This window comes from Strigops habroptila, chromosome 4 (genome assembly GCF_004027225.2).
Source record: "Strigops habroptila isolate Jane chromosome 4, bStrHab1.2.pri, whole genome shotgun sequence".
Classification (NCBI taxonomy): Eukaryota; Metazoa; Chordata; class Aves; order Psittaciformes; family Psittacidae; genus Strigops; species Strigops habroptila.
In genome coordinates this window covers 70,328,693-70,347,642 of record NC_046358.1, presented here as the reverse complement: position 1 = coordinate 70,347,642, position 18,950 = coordinate 70,328,693, and the positions used below count along the sequence as shown (strand labels likewise).

Below are 18,950 nucleotides of genomic sequence, written 5' to 3'. Positions count from 1 at the left end.
AACTGAATTCCAATGCAAGAATTCTGTTGCTTGCTTTTCTGACATGCCTAGTGAGTCAATTATGGTGGTACTTCTTCCTTTTTAATTAATCTGCCTATACGTTCATTTCTTTCAGAAGCAGTTGTCCATTTTGCATGCTAGTTTGATCACTATAAGATAAGCAGTTGTGCCTATTCATGCTTTCTTATTCATTCCCAGCGTCTGGTGGTGTGAGGCTTTTTTTCATAGATTCTTTTTTTTATTCATCTCATAGCTGATAAAAATATTTGTGGTCTTACTCATTTCAGACACTTTACTACATTTTTTGTTTTCGTAAACTTACCTTTCTGAGCCCTCTTGAACTGCTTGTGCTGCATTCCCCCTCCTTTAAGGCAGAGGCTGTGGGGAGGCAGAGAGGGAAACTGCAAGGAGCTATTTTCCTGTTCGCTGGAGTTAGAGCTGCTTTGTGCCATTTTAGACCTCAGCAGTGGCCCTTAAATTGGTACACCTGGTCCTAGGGGGCTGTTGCACAGAAAATGAGTTTAATGTATTACATCTAACTGATATACACTGTTCTTACAGTGGTATTTCCCTGTGTCCCATAATATTGGGAATACTTGTGGCCTTTCTAAGATACTCAGTATTATTTCAAGTGGTTGCAATGTTGTAGTAAAGGGGTCTGTGAGGAAGGACAGTAGCTTTGTGGAATGTATATGATCACAATATGAATTTTGTATCCAGGCTAAAGACAAGGTCTCATTAACTTCTTGTATTCTGTGTTCTTTCATTCACATATATGCAGAAATACATTTCAAATCTTTTCAGTATTATGATTACACTGCAGTAAAAATGGCATAAATTTTTTTTTTTTTTTTTTTTTTTATTTTTTATTTTCAGACACACACTAGTTACACCTTCATGAACAGAAGGTGGTTGGAGAGAATTAAACTGAAGTTGTCGAGTTTAAACAAGGCTGTCCTAGTCTGCATGGTACAGCAGGAGAAAACGGGATGGTTACCAGCCATGCCATTGCATGGAATTGTGTGCAGGGACTAGTTATCAACTAGTCCAATATCGAAAATTTAACTGTACTCTTCAACAAAACAAATTGTACAATGTTTACAGTCATCTGTTTATAGAGGCTATTACTGGGTAGACCCAGCTTCTCAACTTAGTTTTGTCCAACTTTTTGGATAGTTGGATACTTTTTGTTTAAACCACCAATGTCAACCAGAGCCTGGATGGTTCTCTATGGTAGTGTAACAGCATGGAGTTGATCAGAATATTGGTACCTTAAAGCATGATAAAACATATGTGCTTTTATAAATGTCTCTTTTGTAAATGGAACAAGTTTAAACATTTGATTGTTTCAATCAGCTTTATAGAGCTGCAGGCACATTTGATAATGTTTTCTTACTGGTGTGCTTGCTGTCTGTCTCTCGTGCTCTCTCTGTTGGGCCATAGTTGGGTTGTAAGATTTTCATATTTTTACTGTGCTGTCTAAGGTGTGTTTCAGGCTGTGAGTACAGCCTGCCCCCAGACAGAAAGCAGAGGCACACATTTGGAGCTGGATGGGGTTAGGCTGCAGCTAAAGAAGATTGTTAGAGTCTGAATGTCTAAATTGCAGTTGAGGTGTCTGGGTTTTTTTTGGGGTTTTTTTTGTCTCTATCTTGCTACAAAATTTAAATATGCTAAAAAGAATAGTAGGGTAGCAACAACTGCTGGTTAATCCAAGAGAGATCCATATGCTGAGGCAACATGGAAGATACATAGTCTTATATTTGTAATATAACTTTAGAGACTTAACAAGAGGACTCTGCTGAACTTGATGGAGAAAGCAGATTGTAATGTGCACCAATCTTCTGCAGAGAGGTGGTACCTCTATGTTCAATTTTCCACAGTCTGTTCCATAGGTGTGTTACAGCCAGTTACAGATGTAAATTGGCCAGTATCAATTTAAACCCATGGCAAACTCCTAATCCTTTGGGAATGCCATTTCATACTTTCCAGTTGCTTAAGAGCTCTTGAATTTTTCAGGAGAATGTTAATCATCCTGGGACTTTATAGAGTGGTCGCATACAGGTGAGAAGCTGTTGTTGCCCAGGAGCAGGCAGAATAGTATTGTCATTGCTGCCTACAGGCTGCTGGCCGTATGCCTGTGTGCTTTGGGCTGACTTTGCAGTGCAGTCCTGGGCTTGCTGTCAGCTTGTTACTGGAACTTGCTGCATGGACTAGAGCTTGGGGCCAGGCATGTGTTGTTACTGTGAACAGTTTAAACGCAGAGTGACAGGAAAGGCCTTGACAATAGAGACAAGCTGAAAACAGAGGTCCCCAAACTATAAGCAGCTCAGATGGTCTTTTACTGGTCATTGAGGCAGTGCAGCCTTGAGAGCTGGCAGAAGACTGCTATAAGCATAAAGGGGCAGGGCAGGGCAAAGTAGCCAAGTAGCAGGACAAGGCAGCTGCTGCAGCTCGGGGAAGCAGTACCCTTGAGAACCATGCTGTGTGGAGGGGTGGAAAAGTATAGATTGCCTAGAAAATCTGGTATCCTGTAAAAAGAAGAATTTGGGAGGGAATTGTCACTGTCCCAGAATCACTGCGATTGCTGGAGGTGCAAGTGGACTGCCTGCTTCAGCATCCCTCCTATTTCTCTCTCCCTTTATCTGCTCTCTGTATCTGCTTCAAGCATCCTGGTTCACTGCCTGCCTGCAGGAATGTGTGGCAGTCCCACTCTCTGCCTGCTGCTTCCAGCAGGTCCCAGCTCTTCTGGGACCTTCTCACCTGCCAGCCAGCTCCCCGTGACTGCCTGCAGTGCTCTGTGTGTGTGTGCATCTCTGGTGCAGGCTTTTTCCCCCACAAATTCTGCACATTTCACTAACATTCTAACTCCTCCGTTAAGCCTCAATAAAGCATATCAGTTCAATTCAGTTAATTACAATTTTGGGCAACATGACGTGCTTTATGTGAAAAGCAAAACTGCTGGCTACGTGCCACCTCAAAATTGTGTTCCCTGTCCTTTCTTCCATACAAACTGTTTTTTGATGTAATACAGGCAATGATATGCACTGAGATTTTTAAAAGCAGGTGCTAAATATTGGGATTCTGAGTTCATGTTTAGGCAGCAATTAAGGGACATGATTTTCAAATCAGCATTTCTCCGTTTGATTTCTGCTTGACAATTTGATGATCAGGGTACAAGATGAGCTGGGCATACTGGCTTTTATACAATCAGAGCTTTTATAAGCTCTGACATGCACACTGAGGAGAGTGAAGTTGTTTACATTCAGAATAGACAGCTTCAGAGCTGAGGAACATCAGAGCTGATGGTTCTGGTGTCCAGACAGTGGTATGGCTTCTGTTTATAGAAATAAACAGAATAAATACCATACCAGTGGTATGGTATTTCTGTTTATAATCACTGTAACATTTGAAGACATCCTCTTTCCTGAGAGAATTACTAACTGGATTATCTTGAGCTTCTTTCCCATGCCCAAATTTGATGTGCAGCTGCTGCAGTCCAGAAGATTTGTGTCTCTTGTTTCTGTTAAATATTGAGTGCATTAACATGACTTCCTCCAAAAGTGTAGTTCTCATAGATTCTAAATCTGAAACCATAGGCTGCAGCGTATAATTCAAACACCTGCCAGAGTAACTCTAAGAAAATTCTTGACCTTTTTCAGTTTTCTAAATCAAGGGGAAAGCACATACCATAACAAATGTTCCTCATCAAAGTGGTGGTGTTTCAAACCTGTTGTGAATGTTCTAAATTCTCTTACTTAAAAAATAGTCTTGGGCTTGACCAGGAGAGGTCAGTGAATACTTGGGTTTCCTTTTGAGCTGAAGTTGATATCTCCCAGGAAGTCCTACCTGTCTTTTGGTTTTGGATCCACTAAAAAGGCACGTTGAGGTAATACTGTTTCACAGCTCTTACTATATTTGATAAAAGTCCAGAGTCGTTTGCATGTGTGTGTTCTTTCTTCATAGGAAATACTTCACAGGTGTTAAATGTACAAACTTGTAAATTTGCAGTTGTTTTGCAGTCGATTCAGCTGATGTCCTTTTAGGAGGCAGACAGCTGTACTTGTACTTTATTACATCAGATATGAACTAACTTATTCACATTTCAATAATAGAGTTGTTGGGAGATTTGGAGATTAGCTGCTGGTGGGTTTTGCACACAAGATGTGATGTGAATGTAATGAAATCTGCATGCAAATCCACAAGCTGCCATTTATACATTTGTGAACAGAATAAATTACTGAGAAATGTCAGGTCCTATTCAAGTTCTTAATGTTATATACAGTGAATTAGTAAGACATTCTACAAAGAGAAAAAATGCCTGATAATGCTTAATATCTTACTCAAAAAGTGATTTTACCACAGTAAATCTGGCTGTGAACTGCTTTTATTATTGCTTTTAAACTACTGTTAAATAACCCATTTTGCTAAAACAAAGGAACATTAAATAAGTAAAAAAAAAAAAGGGAAACAAAAAACCAAACAAAACCAAAACAACTTGCCAGATAAATTAAGCTGCTCTGCTGGGCCTTTGTGGAAGCTGGTATATAAGGAGATATTTTATAGAGTTTTAATTATATAATAGTTCTTTTAAATATTTCCTTTCTCCTCTAGAAGGCAAGAGCAGGAATGCTGATGTTTGATTGGTCCATATAACAAGCATATGAGCAGGTTAAAAAAAGGTGTCTTAAAATATGGCTCCAGCTTTAAAACTTACTGTAAGCATGTCACTTTTACTATATTTACTTTTTTTGCCATTTGAACTGGCTTCTTGGTTTACTAACAAAAGCAAGTGTGTGTAGTTTTTGTAACCCCCATCAGCCTGGCACAGCAGGGGAGGAGGAGGCTCTATTCTCCTGTCAAATGCGGTTTCAGCAGAATTGGCAGCTAAATCCCAATTCCTGACTCTCTGTCAGTGGAGATTTATAATAGACCAGGAAGTAGAAAAGGCACAGGTCGACTTTTTAGGTGAAAGGTAGAAGTAGTGGCTTTGAAATGTTTATACTGAATTAGGCTATTGGTAAGAATGTTATTTGTTCAATAATTTTTTTATAAATATGTCACTGACTGATCAATGGGGCTGGTTTTTGTACTGTCACCTGAAATAACATAAGCAGTGTTTAAGTTTGACCTAATTTCCTGACAGTAAGGTATCTCAATCTAAATAAACTCACTGCATCCATTTCTTTTGCTGTTGCAACCCATGAAAAGCTTTGCTATGCTCAATAGGATGGAGCCGAAAGCAAAAGGATTCTTGGCTATTTCCTTCTCCAAACTCTTACTCTAATGTGAATTAATAATGTCTAAGCATTTGGGCATGTAGCACATTATTTGTCAAACATGTAAGAATACCGATTTCAAGAAACGCCATTGCGGTTGCATAAATAAACATTTTATAGTAATTACCTGATTCTAGTAAAACCTAATGGAGGATTCGAAGACTCCAAACTGGTTAGTGTGAAATTCAATTTGTTCTAATCAGTACAAGAGTAGGGAGCATGAGCGATTCTCTGTGCATGTTCAGTGGTTCATCACAGTCTTGTATTGCAAAGAAACTTGCACCATCAGAAGCAAATACTTAATCTTCAGCAGGTATATTCTTGTTTGTATTTTAGACCATTATCTGTAGTCCTGTCGACATTAACTCTCTCTCTATTAAAATCGTTGAGACGTAATTAATTACACAATTGTCTCACATCATATACTTTATAGATACAAGTATCAGTACTAGTTTCAGTACTGGTACTGAATATCTACTACAAGTACTAGATTTTGTATATATACATATATAAAAAATATAAAAGTAGTATTTCTTTTCTTGCTTCTTTCTCAGCTTTAGCAATTCAGCTCCTGTCTATGAACATTTGAAAATGGATACATGGAGTGGACATCCACAGTGGGTTATTTATTTGACACATGGTAGATGAAATATATTTCTGTGTTAGGATCTTTGTTACCTCCTTTGGGGTTTTTTTGGAATTGGATTTGCTGTTTGTAAATAGTAACTTGCACAAAGGCAGTGCTTTGCGTTATGCATGTATGGTCAGACAAGGTGATGAGAACTGTCTTTTTAGTTTCAAAGTGTTTGCTTTTTAAAAGGCACGTTTCCAGGATTTTCCATCCTCTGAACTGTAAAAGATTTTCTTCTTCTTCCTTGGAAGTCTTTGTCAGAAGATCTAGCCTACATAATTTTAACTCAGTCAAGCTGAACCGTCTTTTCCAAGCTGCCAACTCTTACATAGTCAAAGGAGGGTAATGGGGCTTTAATGGGTAGGAATTGGGCTGGAGCATCCAGTTCCTCTTTGTGGCTCTGAGCAAGCCTTGTTCCCTATGTGTGGTGTAAGCTGTTCTGTGAATACCCTGCAGCCAGCGTGAGTGTGGGCCAAAGACTGGCGAAAGATTATTTGGGCTGAGATCATGTTCTAAGGAAGAAGTGGTTTGTCTGAACTGTTGCCTCTGGCTGATATTAACTGCCTTTTCATTCTGCATTGTTCTGTTAGCAAAGATGTCTTTTTAAGGGTAGAGAATGCCTTAGACATCAGGAAAAGTACATGTCTGTTGAAGTAATTGTACCCACTTTTTGCAAGCATTTCTCAGTTTAACAGTGAGGACAATTCTGTTGAACTTAAGGGACTAGTGTTTCAAAGAATTATTTGCGATGCTATAACTAACATGAAAATGTAAATATGATGAAGGCCTCAAAAAGCTGTAAAATTCTTACAGGTAGTTGTTTGAAGAAAATGTGAAAGATAAAAATCTTCCTCTGTCTCTTAAACAGGTATTAGAAACAAGACTTTTCATACCTTCAGCTTGGTTTTATTAAGTTTGTTGTTGTAACTCCTGTAACATTGTGGTATTTTTGATGCTTGTGATGATTTCAGCAGAAGAACAGGCCCAAAGGCAGTGATGGCCTATGCCTGATGTGACAGCTCTGCATAGCTAGGATATGAGTAAGAGGAGCAAAGTTGTGCTTGAGTGGAGAAGAATAATACTTCCACAGCAGAGGGTGGAACAGTAAATGCCAGGAATTAGATTAAGTGGCACCTGTGTGGCTGGCACTCAAAAAATGTTTGCATTTGCAGTCATATTTAATGTCGTGCACTGAAACTCTAGGAGCAGTTGAACCCCTCATAGGCTTCCTTCTTCACTTTTGGGGTTTTGTCATTGCTTTAATGTAATAATTGTTAATTATTAGCCAAAACTGGAGTTACTTTTTTTTTCTTGTTTCAATGCCCAAGTTACAAAATAAACTTGAGGAATCACTTTAATGTGTTCACTTTTGTATCTCAGAACAGATTATTACTTGTTTCCAATGTACTTAAAAAATAAGTCATAGATGTAGACAAATGAGTATTTCAGTTCCTGCTTTTTGGTGGAACTAATGAGATGAGGTTCTTTGTAAATTACACTGAGTAGTCAGTTCAGTCGTGAAAATGGTCATATTTACATTATTTTTAACTGTGTAATAATTTTTTGCATCATAAAATAGTTTTCAGGCTATTTGAGTATTAGAAATATAAATGTCTAAGGAACAGAGTGGAGATGTTTTAGCTATTACAGCACAGAGTAAACCAGAAAAACCTATTTCAGAACATGACTATACTGGGTATATTAAAATTGATCAGCTTATTCTTGCATGTGATAATTTGGAATGATGCAGTATATGTATGGCTTGACTTCATAATGGCAGATGCTATAGGGGAAACTTTTAAGTTTAAAACAAGAAACAATGAAGAATACGGACTGACAAGGGCACCAGTAAGACTGAGCTGGGTGACCTTTTCTTTCACTGTCAGTGGCCTGCCTATTACCACATTCTTGTAGCATCCTATGAGAAATGTATGTGGAGAGCAAGGTGTTTTTTTTGTAACAGTTCATGGACAATGAAAGAATCATTGCTTTTATGGGGTGGTAGCATGTAGCCAAATGAGAAGTGGGTAAGAGTTTGGCCATAACAGTGAAGAGGAGTTGCCCACATTGATGAGGTGGCGAAGGTTAGGAAAGAAGGCAGCACGGCGAGGAGTGGTGTCAGAGCTTCAGTGCTCTGAAGGGCTGCTGGGGTGAGTTTGCAATGATCAGAATTTGAGATGTGACAAGATTAGAGCTCAATTATACTTTTATTTATGCTAGTGCATAAAAATAAGATGCAGTAAAGATGTAATTGCAGAAGGAGTCTGTAAGATACAGTCTGATATTGATGATGCTATTGGGTTTGGGCCTGTCTCCCAAGTAGCAGTCACAGCAATGGGGCTGTCGCTGGGTAGGGGGCAGCTGGGAGGGATGATGACAGAGCTTAGGTCATAGCCCTGTTAAGCTGGAGCCGACAGCCAGGCATCCAAAACAACAGTAGAGATGAAAGGCAATCCTATTTTGAACAGGAGGAGATTGCTTCCCAGCAGGGGGAGAGAGGCAGCAGTTACATTTGTTTCAGTGGAGGTACTTACAGAAGGAGCTTGCTGAGAATATAGCCTTGGACTCCCCTGTTTTCTCTAGAAAGTTAGGAAATACTGCTAGGGAAAGTCCTCTAAATGGCTTCAGACATGAAAACCAAAAAGAAAAAAATAAAAAAAAGGACATATCTCAAGAACAGGAAAGTGCTCCAAATAATGAGACTGATTAAAGCAACTGTGATGCACTGTAAGGCCTCGTTTGTTTGTAATGATCGTGTGATTGCTTCCAATAAGAATTACTTGTCTTTGGATGTCATTCTTCTGCTATCATAATCAATTACAGAAGGAACAGGCCCAGTGTTTTTATAAATTCCGTTTTCGTTGGTGGTGTTTTGACATTTTTTATTTTGCTTCTATCAGATTTAGATACTATTTCTATTTGATATTTTGTATAGTATTTTAATCTACAATTTAGCTCTTACCTGTTCTTTGATAATCAGTCTCTTGGGTTAAATGTTAGGCAGATTGCAGTTGTCATATCAGGGCTTTTCAAGAATGTTGCTTGCATAAAAGCTCATAGTTAAACAATTTTCTTTTTATCTTCTTTTTCAAAATGAAAATTTCTGCTTTTCGTTAAAAATGATGTGTTTGCAAGTTTGGGGTACTTTTAAAATACATCAAAATACTTAAGACTGAGTATTTTAGAAATCCAGGAAATGATTGTGCTACATTTTTATTGTTAAACTGACTGAAGACATCTTGGGGTAGCTTCATCCTAAAAGTACCTGTGCTGGTCCTCAGCCTAAGACGAGTGAAGATGTTGCAGACAGAGCCCCCCGTGTCCTGCTGCAGAGTGTCAGTGGGGATGTACTCTGGCTCAGTTAAGGCCTCCTTGCCAAACTTTCAAAGTCAGACGTTAGGCCCACGGTTTTTTTGGTGTCTGTAGCCTTTTGTGTAGCAAACGAGGCGCAGTTCCGTCTGTGTCAAGATCTGCAGAACAGCTGAAGACGAGGTACTGCTCTGCCCCCTGCGAAAAGCTACCCCCAAAAGGATTCATATCAGTAGAAAAATGGGTGGTGGTGTCAATTGCTAGTTTTTCATTTGGAATACTTTTTGGGTGGAAAGGTACAGTATTGGTGGAGGTTACGGTGAGTGAGTGAGTGCAATTGCCTCAGATGCAATTGCAGGCAGCATGCATTGGAAAGATGCAGTTTTGGGGGTAAACAGGGCTGTTCTATAAGCTATGGCATCAAAAAACCCAACCCCAACATTTTCTTACAGAGGTGCTCTGTTCTGTGGAATACCAAAGTAAACTGTGACTGTGGATTAGTAGTTAAAGGATTATTTCTTTGGCAGAATAATCTTTGAATTCTACTTCTGCTGACTGAAGCCAGCTTCAGCATAAATGCTTTAAAAGTACTTTATTGAAATCTGCTCTTTCAGTGAGGGCAGCTTGTCTTGACTCCTTTAGGCAGTGCAGGAAAGAATATTGGAAGTGTTTAGGCAAATAGTGATATAACATAAACGAGAAAGATGCACTGCAGCAGGGACATTGGCACTGCACCTTTATGCTCCTGTTCACATCGCTCCATTTTCAAAATTGAGACTGGGAAGCTGTGGGAAATGGCAGGCAGCTGCTCTAGTACCAGTTCTCACTGTCATGTTTTCCCTAAACACCAAACTGCCCTTTATGGGCTATTAATTTGTCAAGTCATTTATTTCAGGGCACGTGTGTCTTTACAGAACCTAACATAAAGACAGCATATTGTAGCCTAGGATTTAAAAATGTCACTGCACATGATGCCAGGATAAACAGAACAGAAACTCGTTTCAGTTACATCTACACCGACACTTCCCAGAAGATTTTTTTACATAGCCTTTGGCATTATATTCTTTTCCTATTCACCTACAACAAACCTCTATCTTAGCTAAACAAATACATGTCATCAAATAATAATGTTCTTCATATTAATTGGAATAATTGAGTATTATAGCTAGCTCTGCGCCTGGTAGAGATTAAAGGGGATATTTTTTATTCTATGGCAGTGACCACTGTAGTTTTCTAGCGGCTTCCTCCTTTATCACTTCTTTATCTCCTCTTCTTCATCTTCTTTATCCATTACATACCTCAGTTGTAAATCAGAGGGTGGTGCCTCCATGGTGGCGCTGTGTAGTGGTATGGCTTATTGTACACAAACAGTGCATGCTACAGTGGTACAACTCCCTGTTAGTGTGTACATCCCAGCCCTTCCCTTCCAGCACTACACCCAAAGATTCCAAAGACATTATTCTGCCTTTTCCTACCTTTAGTTCTGTGGGTTTCTCTTCTTTTGAAGTTGTTTTGACCTTCTCCCAAGAAAAGGTCAAGCCAAGATACAACTGTTCTGAAATAATCTTTACTTAGCATTATTTCCTGGGCTCTTTGGACAGAGACCTTGTGTTCCATTTTGAGCAATCTGTTGTCTGCAATAAAACACTGAATATGTCTCTCTGTTGCTATAGAAATAATATTGCATTAAATGAAGGAACCAGTGCCCTGCTGTCGACAAATCTAATCTAAGTGTTAGTCTCTAGAGCTTGAATTTCACCACTGGGAAGAAGTATACATAATTCTACAAATTATTTCTGTAACTTACGCATAAACGTCTTTATACTTTGAAACTGTTAGCTGAATTTCCCAAAGTGATAGCAAGGAGCTGAACATGGTGTAATGTGTTTATATATATCTTAACTGAGCTTTTCCCCGCCCCTCTCCCCCATACATTTTCATATTTATGGCTTGAAATTTCCAACTCTTTGCATAGGAAGGTGGGGAGTGGCAGGAAAAGCAGCTTTCTCAGCCATGTTCCCTACCTCATGGACAACAAAATGTGTCTGGTTTATTTTCATCTTTGGTTTTACTCTTTAAAAATCCAGCTTTTCCAAGTAGCATGAGATGTCATTTGCCCTGATTTTCTAGGATTAAAAAGGATATTTTCCATAACGGGAAGGAGGGTCCTGGTGCATTAAATACCAGCCAAACTGATCTGCTGCCCACTACTCTGGACTACTACACTGTGTACCACACGCCCAAGTTACTTGAAGTCTTTGCTGCAATAACTGTACAGCAGTTAAACACAAGAGTTGTGGTTTTTGACTTTATGCACCACATATCAAATCTCACATCTGTATTTACATCTAGACATACTTTAAACCTGATATGAATATGTTTTTCTCACAGTATTCTTCCAAAGCTGTAGAATTCCAGTAACAGCAGGAAGGTGGTCCTTCAGCCTGTACCTTTTCCATGGGGTATGGAAAAGGAATTTAAAACTTTGTTAATAATAGTGACTAAGGGTCAGTGTTTGTCAACATATTTATCATAAGTATTTTGAAGAAACATGGAGAAAAAACTTTTTATCTCATAGTAACACTACTGGAGCCCCTCTAATACATTTTTATGTGTAACATACATGTGTACTTACAAAAACAGAAAACAATTTAAAAACACATGGTGATTGATTTGTATAGACCTGTATGGAAATGCCTCTTATGAATCTGATTTCAGAATTCTTATAAAAATCCCATTTGGTTAAAAAATGCAGTTGTTATTTGTGAAATGGGCCTGTGTTATATATATGTTATATATAATATAGATATATGTTACGTATTGTGGAAGAAAATACAGTTTATAAATGTTCAATTTAATTCATGAATAGTGAACATATCAATGGCCCCTGGTTAAAAATTACTCTTCAGAAAACTTAAACCTTCTGTCATCATTAGAATAAAATAACTGCTTTTTGAAAAAAAAAAATCCTTTCTAAATTTTGCTCAGTGCTTGTACCTGACTCTAGCAATTAGATAAAGCTTTCTAGACAAGGCCAGATCTCTGACAGCCAGAAGAGTAACTGTCTGGGTTATGTATATTAATATAAAACCAGAGATGCCGAGAAAACCAGCAAAGTCCACAATTACCTTTGTGTGAAATTAATGCCAGACTCAGCATATAAACAAGTCGCCACAAGACGCTAATTATATTTTTGCTGTTAAAGTAGTTCTTTTAATGGAAAAAACCCAAACCCAACCTTAATTCCTTGCACAGCCATAAAATATAAACCAGAAGTTAACCCAGGTTTTGCCCCTGTGTAAAGCTGGTTACACCATCCAAGTTTGCTGGTTTTTTTTTGTTTTTTTTTTTCCAACAATCAGCCTGCTAAAGCTTCTGGTGCAAACCACTGACCATTTTGTCACCTACTGTTCTGCTATCTTTGGTTCCTCTCCAGAGCCTTGCTTAGGGCAAGTTACTGAAAATGGCTGAGTACTTGATAAGGGAAGGAATGAAGTGGGAGGGAAGGGGTTGAGTGGCATTACAATATTAAAGTGAAGATGTATTCTAGATCCCTGCATTTTAACATGATCTTACTATGCATAGTTCCATAAGCAAAAGCTAACAACAAGAGTAGGAAAAGACAGCATAAAAACTAAACTGTGTTTGTTTTTTTCTATAGGAACTCAATGGAGAAAAGACCAAGAGCAAGATTTAAAGAATGTTCTGAAAGACACCCACCAGGACATACCACTGCTATTTGTCAGTGGAAATCATGATATTGGCAATACCCCAACAAGAGAAACAATAGAGCATTACTGCAGTAACTGGGGAGATGACTACTTCAGCTTTTGGGTTGGAGGTGTTTTCTTTCTTGTGTTGAATTCTCAGTTGTACTTTGATTCTTCCAAGTGCCCTGAGCTGAAGCAAGCCCAGGATGTATGGCTCAATGAGCAACTGGCTATTGCTGAACAGCAGAAATGCAAGCATATAATAGTGTTCCAGCACATCCCTCTGTTTCTGAGAAAACCTGAGGAAGACCATGATTATTTCAACTTGGAAAAATCAGTTCGTCAGGAGCTAATGGAAAAGTTTCATAAAGCAGGTATTTTCTCAAACTTTCCTGGTTTTGAATTTTTGTTTCAAATTGTTAATGGCAGTGCTGCCAGACAAAATACATTTCACTTCAGTGGTACTGTTTTAAAGGAATTTTAGGTACTGTTTATAAGCCTGATTGCTCTCTGTCAGAATTATCAACTGAATCTAATCACTTATAAAAAGTACCAAACAACATCTAAAACTTTGAGTGAAAAGTAAAAAAGTAAAAGTGAAAAATTCTTTAAGATAAACAGCAAGGCTTGCATTCTGCAAGTATCGATAGATAAGACAACCTGAGTTTTTTCTGCCTACAGACTGGAAGATCAGGTATTGCCAGAGGAGGCAGGATTTGTTTTACATAAAATATGGAAGCAGAATTCAGAATTACCTTGGAGGTTGTTTTCTCCCACACTGAGCCTATTTTAAACCAAGAGTGTAATGCACTCCAGATATATTCCGTGTTAAAGAGTCCTGCTTTGCTAAGATCAATCCTTGCGTATCCCATTACTAATAGGGGCTAGTTCTAAGGTGAAGGGCAAGTGCTAAACAGTCCATTGTGCCAAATCCCTTCGCTTTGTGTGATGACACTTGAATGCCATGCAGACAGACACGGTGTGCAGCTACTCCTCCATGCTGTTCCTGTTTTTTCCTATTAATTGCCTTCATATTCCTGGGGTGTGCTCGTCCCTCCGAATTTCCTGCCATCGTTGCATCAGCGTCATTTTCTCTGCATCTATAAGAGCATGTTATTTGGATTACTGAACAATGCAAATTGTTTATGATATTGTTCCTAATTTACCATATAATTGTTAAGCCTGGGCTCATTCAAAACCAGCCTAATTTCCAAGCTCTGAATCTCCTGCTGTTTCCAATCAATGGGGCCAAAATTCACAGTTATCTGAGGGCTCTCCAGGGAACTGACATATTTACAGATTCAAGTGCCTTTTTTTTCCCCCATAAGGAGACATGCTGAGAATACCTCATGGTATCTTTTTAATTTTTGTGCTAGTGTTAATGTAGTTATATATAGTTAATATAGAGAAGCATTTGGAAAGTTGAGCAGCTAAATGACTGCTTACATACTGTTGTCTAAAAACGCATCCTAGTTCAGTGGAGAGTTGCTTAGCAGAAGGATACTGTCAGCAAGCATTAATGTGGAAACCAGAGCAGTTCTGTTCTAGAGTTTTCTCTCATCCTCATGGTTTACCAACATTTGGCAAAACTCAGGACTGGGAATATAATTAATCAAGAGATAAAAGAAACTGCAGAATTTTATCAGTGTAACATTTATCATGATTACATTATCATCCCTTGAAGAAACATATTTCAGACTGATTGTCCTCATGTGTGTCCAGAGGCTTAACCAGAAGTTGGGGAGGCTTCAAATGATGGGGAAAAGGAAGAGAGGTGAGAAGCCAGCGAGACAAAGACAAGTCTACAGAAGAAATTCCTAAACTCCTTTCTGTGCCAATATCCCCTTCATCATTTCCCATGAAATGATGTTATTTGTTTCCTTCATGAATATGTTCAAATATTGATCTTCTGCTGGCTATTTTATACAGTGGCCAAGTGAGTCAATAGGTAATACTCACAATACAATAATCTAACATTTTGCTAATTAAATGAACAGAGAAAGCTCAGTGTAACTCAGGCTGCTGAGAAATATCAGCTGAATCAAAAGTTGGCTCAGAGTTTCCTTAGTAACGGGTGCGCTCTGTTTCCATTGTATCATTCAATTGAAGAGTGGCCTTTGTAAGACCACAGAATGTCATCAGTGGGTTGCAAACAGGCAGTTATCATGGTAGCATAGATTCACAGATACACAATGACACCACTTACTTTCTGATTTTCTTTTGCTTTGCCAAATAACCTATTTCAGCATTTCAGACATTAAACTGGTTTTCCCGCAGTTCACTTCATACATTGTTAGGGGATTAAAACACAGAATATTGCTAATGAAATCCCAATATACTTTGCCTTTTTTAATTATAACTTGCAGTTTAGAAGGCCAACCCCGTGCAGCACTTAATTTAGACATTTGGTGTAACTATCCTGGAAAAAGAAAGTAAGTAAGTCTGCCCTTCTAATGAGTCCACCAGGCTGCTGCTATACTTCCCCTGACCTGTCACCAGTCCTTCCTTCCTTCCTGTGCCCTCTTGCTTACTGTTTCCAACCACTATGAGGGTCTGCTTTGTAATTATGTAAAATTTCAGTATAATGTGCATGTTTAAGAGGTTAGCAGATGGGTATCATATTCCACTTGTTGATAACCCAGGACCAGACCTGGAACTATCCCAGTTCTCCTGTTTATGCTGTGTCTAGCTTAGAGAGAGAGGGGAAAGGAAGGACAGTCTATTAATTCAGGTCTTTCCATGAACAAAGAAATTCATATGCATGAGTGTAGGAAATAATCAGATACTTAAAGTGTGGTGGTGGTATTGCACAGGTGCTTTAAAGTGAGGTATGCAACTTCAGAAAATTATTATTTTAAATTCAGAGCCCAAATCTTCTGTAGTTACTCTCTTCTAATCACTTTGATATTACATAATGTTTTTGGTTTAAGTATCTGCTCATTACAAGCAGAGATAAAAGACTAGCTGTAGAGGCTACATCTGGTATGAAATACTGAATTACATTTCTCACATTAGAAGTGTCCTTAACAGTTGGGCTAATTAAAGATAAAATCATGTCCTTATGATAAATATTTATAAATTGGAAATCTGGCACTTGTAAATATGTATTACTACTCTGCAGAGTTAAGCCATACTTGTAAGCTGCACGTCTAAGAAATCCTCTTGGCCCATTTTTTCTTTCAATGCATTGTAACCAGTATTATCCTTGAAAAAGTAATTTCAGTGTCAGTGAAAATCAACTCAGTTGAAAACATACTTTATCATGTAAGAGAAAATACATTTCTGAAAGTGTGTTTGTATAACTTCTGAAAGTTTAGCCTCCGTTACCCGTCTCCTCTACTTGCAGAAGCCAAGTAGAGAAAAGACCTGTACAAAAGAACTGTGAAAGAGCTGTGAGCTCCACTGGAGTCACCCGACTCTGCTGTGTGAAATGCATAGTCACCTTTGAAGTATTTGATAGTGTTGATATAAGTAAGTTTGCTCATAGCTTTGTGGGGAAAATAAGGTAGTAGCAGTGGTCTAGCCAAAACTCTGGTTTGTCTCTCTGTCATATCATGTCTCTCTGATACGCAGAAGTGATAAATTAGGTTTTAAGTTAAAGTGTTTATGTAACAGGAAACATACTCTTTCTGACCTATCTCATTGCAGTATAATTTCCTTTGGATGTTAAAGGATTTTTTTTCAATGACCAGAAAAGTGTGGGTATTCTTGTGCTAGAGACAATCTTTTAAAGACTTTTTGTCTAACATACTGAAATTACTCACGTTACTTAACACAATATAGTAGTAAATGTTTCTTCATGGCCCTAATGAACTAAAACATTTAAGCAAATGTCTGACCTTGTTTAAGAGCTGTTCAATAAAACCTAGATTAACAGCTAGTTTCCTACCAACAGAGTTGAGAAAATACTTTTTGATTCAGTGTGAAATGACAAGTATAGGTGGTCTGTCTAGGTGAGGGATTTTGTGTCCAAGAGAGAATCGCTGGGTAATAGATACAAAATATGGAACAAAATTCACTGCAGTCTCCAGCTTTTTTTTTTTTTTTTTAATTCAAAAGGTCATTTAAATGTCTTCGAAGCAATTTTTCAGATGTGCTTAAAAACACTTAATTTGCACATACAGGGAAAAATAACCTAACTATTAAATGGCGTATTTTTTCATTATATTCATGAGTGTAGGTGCTGTAACTTCTAACACCTTTACTCATTAAAAGACTGGGATACCTACCTTCTCATCTTAGGTATCTTATGACAGGAGAGTAGTACTAAAAGGAGCAGCAGCTTTCTGAACATCCACAGCTGAGATGTATTTGAGCACAAAATTAAAGCGTGGAGTGCTGAAAGCTGTTTCTAAAATTTACCAGACAACATATGCTATGTGTCATGAATTTGTCATGTAATCAAGATTGACAAGGGAGTAATATTTTCTTCCTAGCATTGGGACCTTGATTTTTTGCGAAGCCCATACACCAAGTGAGTAATCTCACGGCTTGCTTATGTGTTGCTTTGTCAGTATTTAAGGTAATTTAAATCTAAATACTCTCAAATTCAGTGATTTAGATCAACCTCTTTCAACCTTGAAATGATGCACTCATGGTACAGGCAGTGACCAAGTTTGGCATCTTCTATGTCACTGTATAAGAACAGGTTTTAAGACTGTTCCCCAGGTGACGTAATGTAATCCAGTATGTAGATACACACACATTTATTTCAGAGACTCAGCAAGTACAAGATGCTGCAAGTACAGATTTAGTATAATCTGTAATGACATTAAGTAGTATTTTTTCTTTGATAAATTTTTGAAATCTCTTTTATCCACTGGGCTGTAGTTTTGGTTGATAAAAACTTCTTTTTGATCCTTAGAACACAGGGAAACCAGGACTGTTTGGGGTTTGTGTCAGGTCTCTGAGAAAGCTTCACTTTCAAATGGAAAAAGTAGCAACACCAGAAAATTCCACTGCAAATTCCACAAAAATGAACTTGAAGCACAGACAGCACCTCTAAAAAGGCTCATTCAGACCAGCACCCTGATCAGGTGATTGGGAATCACCCTCTGGCTGTGCCTGTTGTTTCTCCTCTGATTACATAGGAAAACCAAGTGAGACCAGGATCCTTCTCTAGATAGCTGTGTTCACTGTTGTCCTATATAAGAATGCTTTCGACATAGATAAGCTTTTCAGAGTAGTATCTTGTCTCTCACTAGTTGCATCAAGCTCTGGATTCTTCAGTGTACAAAGCAAATTTAAGGAAGAGTTTTCCTACAACTTTGCCAACAACAGTGCATGGGATATTTTTATTAAGATTCTTACGGTGCTATGCACTGTAAATTCCAATTACTCAGTTCTGGTTTATTCACACAACTGATGAAGAAGGTAGAATAACACAGAGCTTCTAAAGGGCTGTTATTTAAATTTGACTGAAGAGGTCAGGAAATGGAGGGTGGTGATCCCTGACACCAGTGGGGCTGCTTCCTTCTACTGGAGCTCTGTTGGTGGGAAATGATTGGGGTTTTTTGGAGAACAGGGTCTGAGAAATGCCTGAGCACTGAGCAGTTGTGTTAACAGTGCGGCGATTGATGCTTTCACATCTGTTTGCTGCTCTAACACCTGAGTGGCAGATGGGGTGATGTGAGCACTCTCAAATTGCAACAAGATATAATCAATTCTATGCCACAGGAGAGGCTTTGTTTACAAAGACTACTAAATATTATCATTTGCTTTGTAGCACCGGAGTCTTGAAAAGATGATGTAAACTACCTGCCTAGGGGAGAAAAATGGTACAGCAAAAATGACTGTGGTTAATGTGTGCTCTTGTAGGGAAGCTGAAAGAGCATCATCTTGGAGTGCAAAGTTGTTCTGAGAACAGGTATTACTGTTGAACCGACCATGCTGTTCAGTACTTCAGAAAGCAGCTATATGTTGCAAGAGAAAGGAAACAAAGAAAAGGCAGTCTGTGCCTGATACTCCAGGGGAAGCACTCAAGATCAGTTTATCCATGTGACTTAAATGGTTGTATTTGCCAGA

At 38.4% G+C, this 18,950-nt stretch overlaps 1 protein-coding gene across 3 annotated transcripts in view; it reads left to right on the top strand.

The window, feature by feature from the left end:
- The window catches only part of CPPED1 (calcineurin like phosphoesterase domain containing 1), a 49,419-nt gene that overhangs the window by 17,243 nt on the left and 13,226 nt on the right, over positions 1 to 18,950 (top strand). For all 3 annotated transcript variants that reach the window (XM_030483899.1, XM_030483900.1, XM_030483902.1), the window contains one exon: positions 12,878 to 13,300. In XM_030483899.1, coding sequence (XP_030339759.1) covers positions 12,878 to 13,300 — 423 coding nt within the window. The remainder of the gene's footprint in view (positions 1 to 12,877; positions 13,301 to 18,950) is intronic.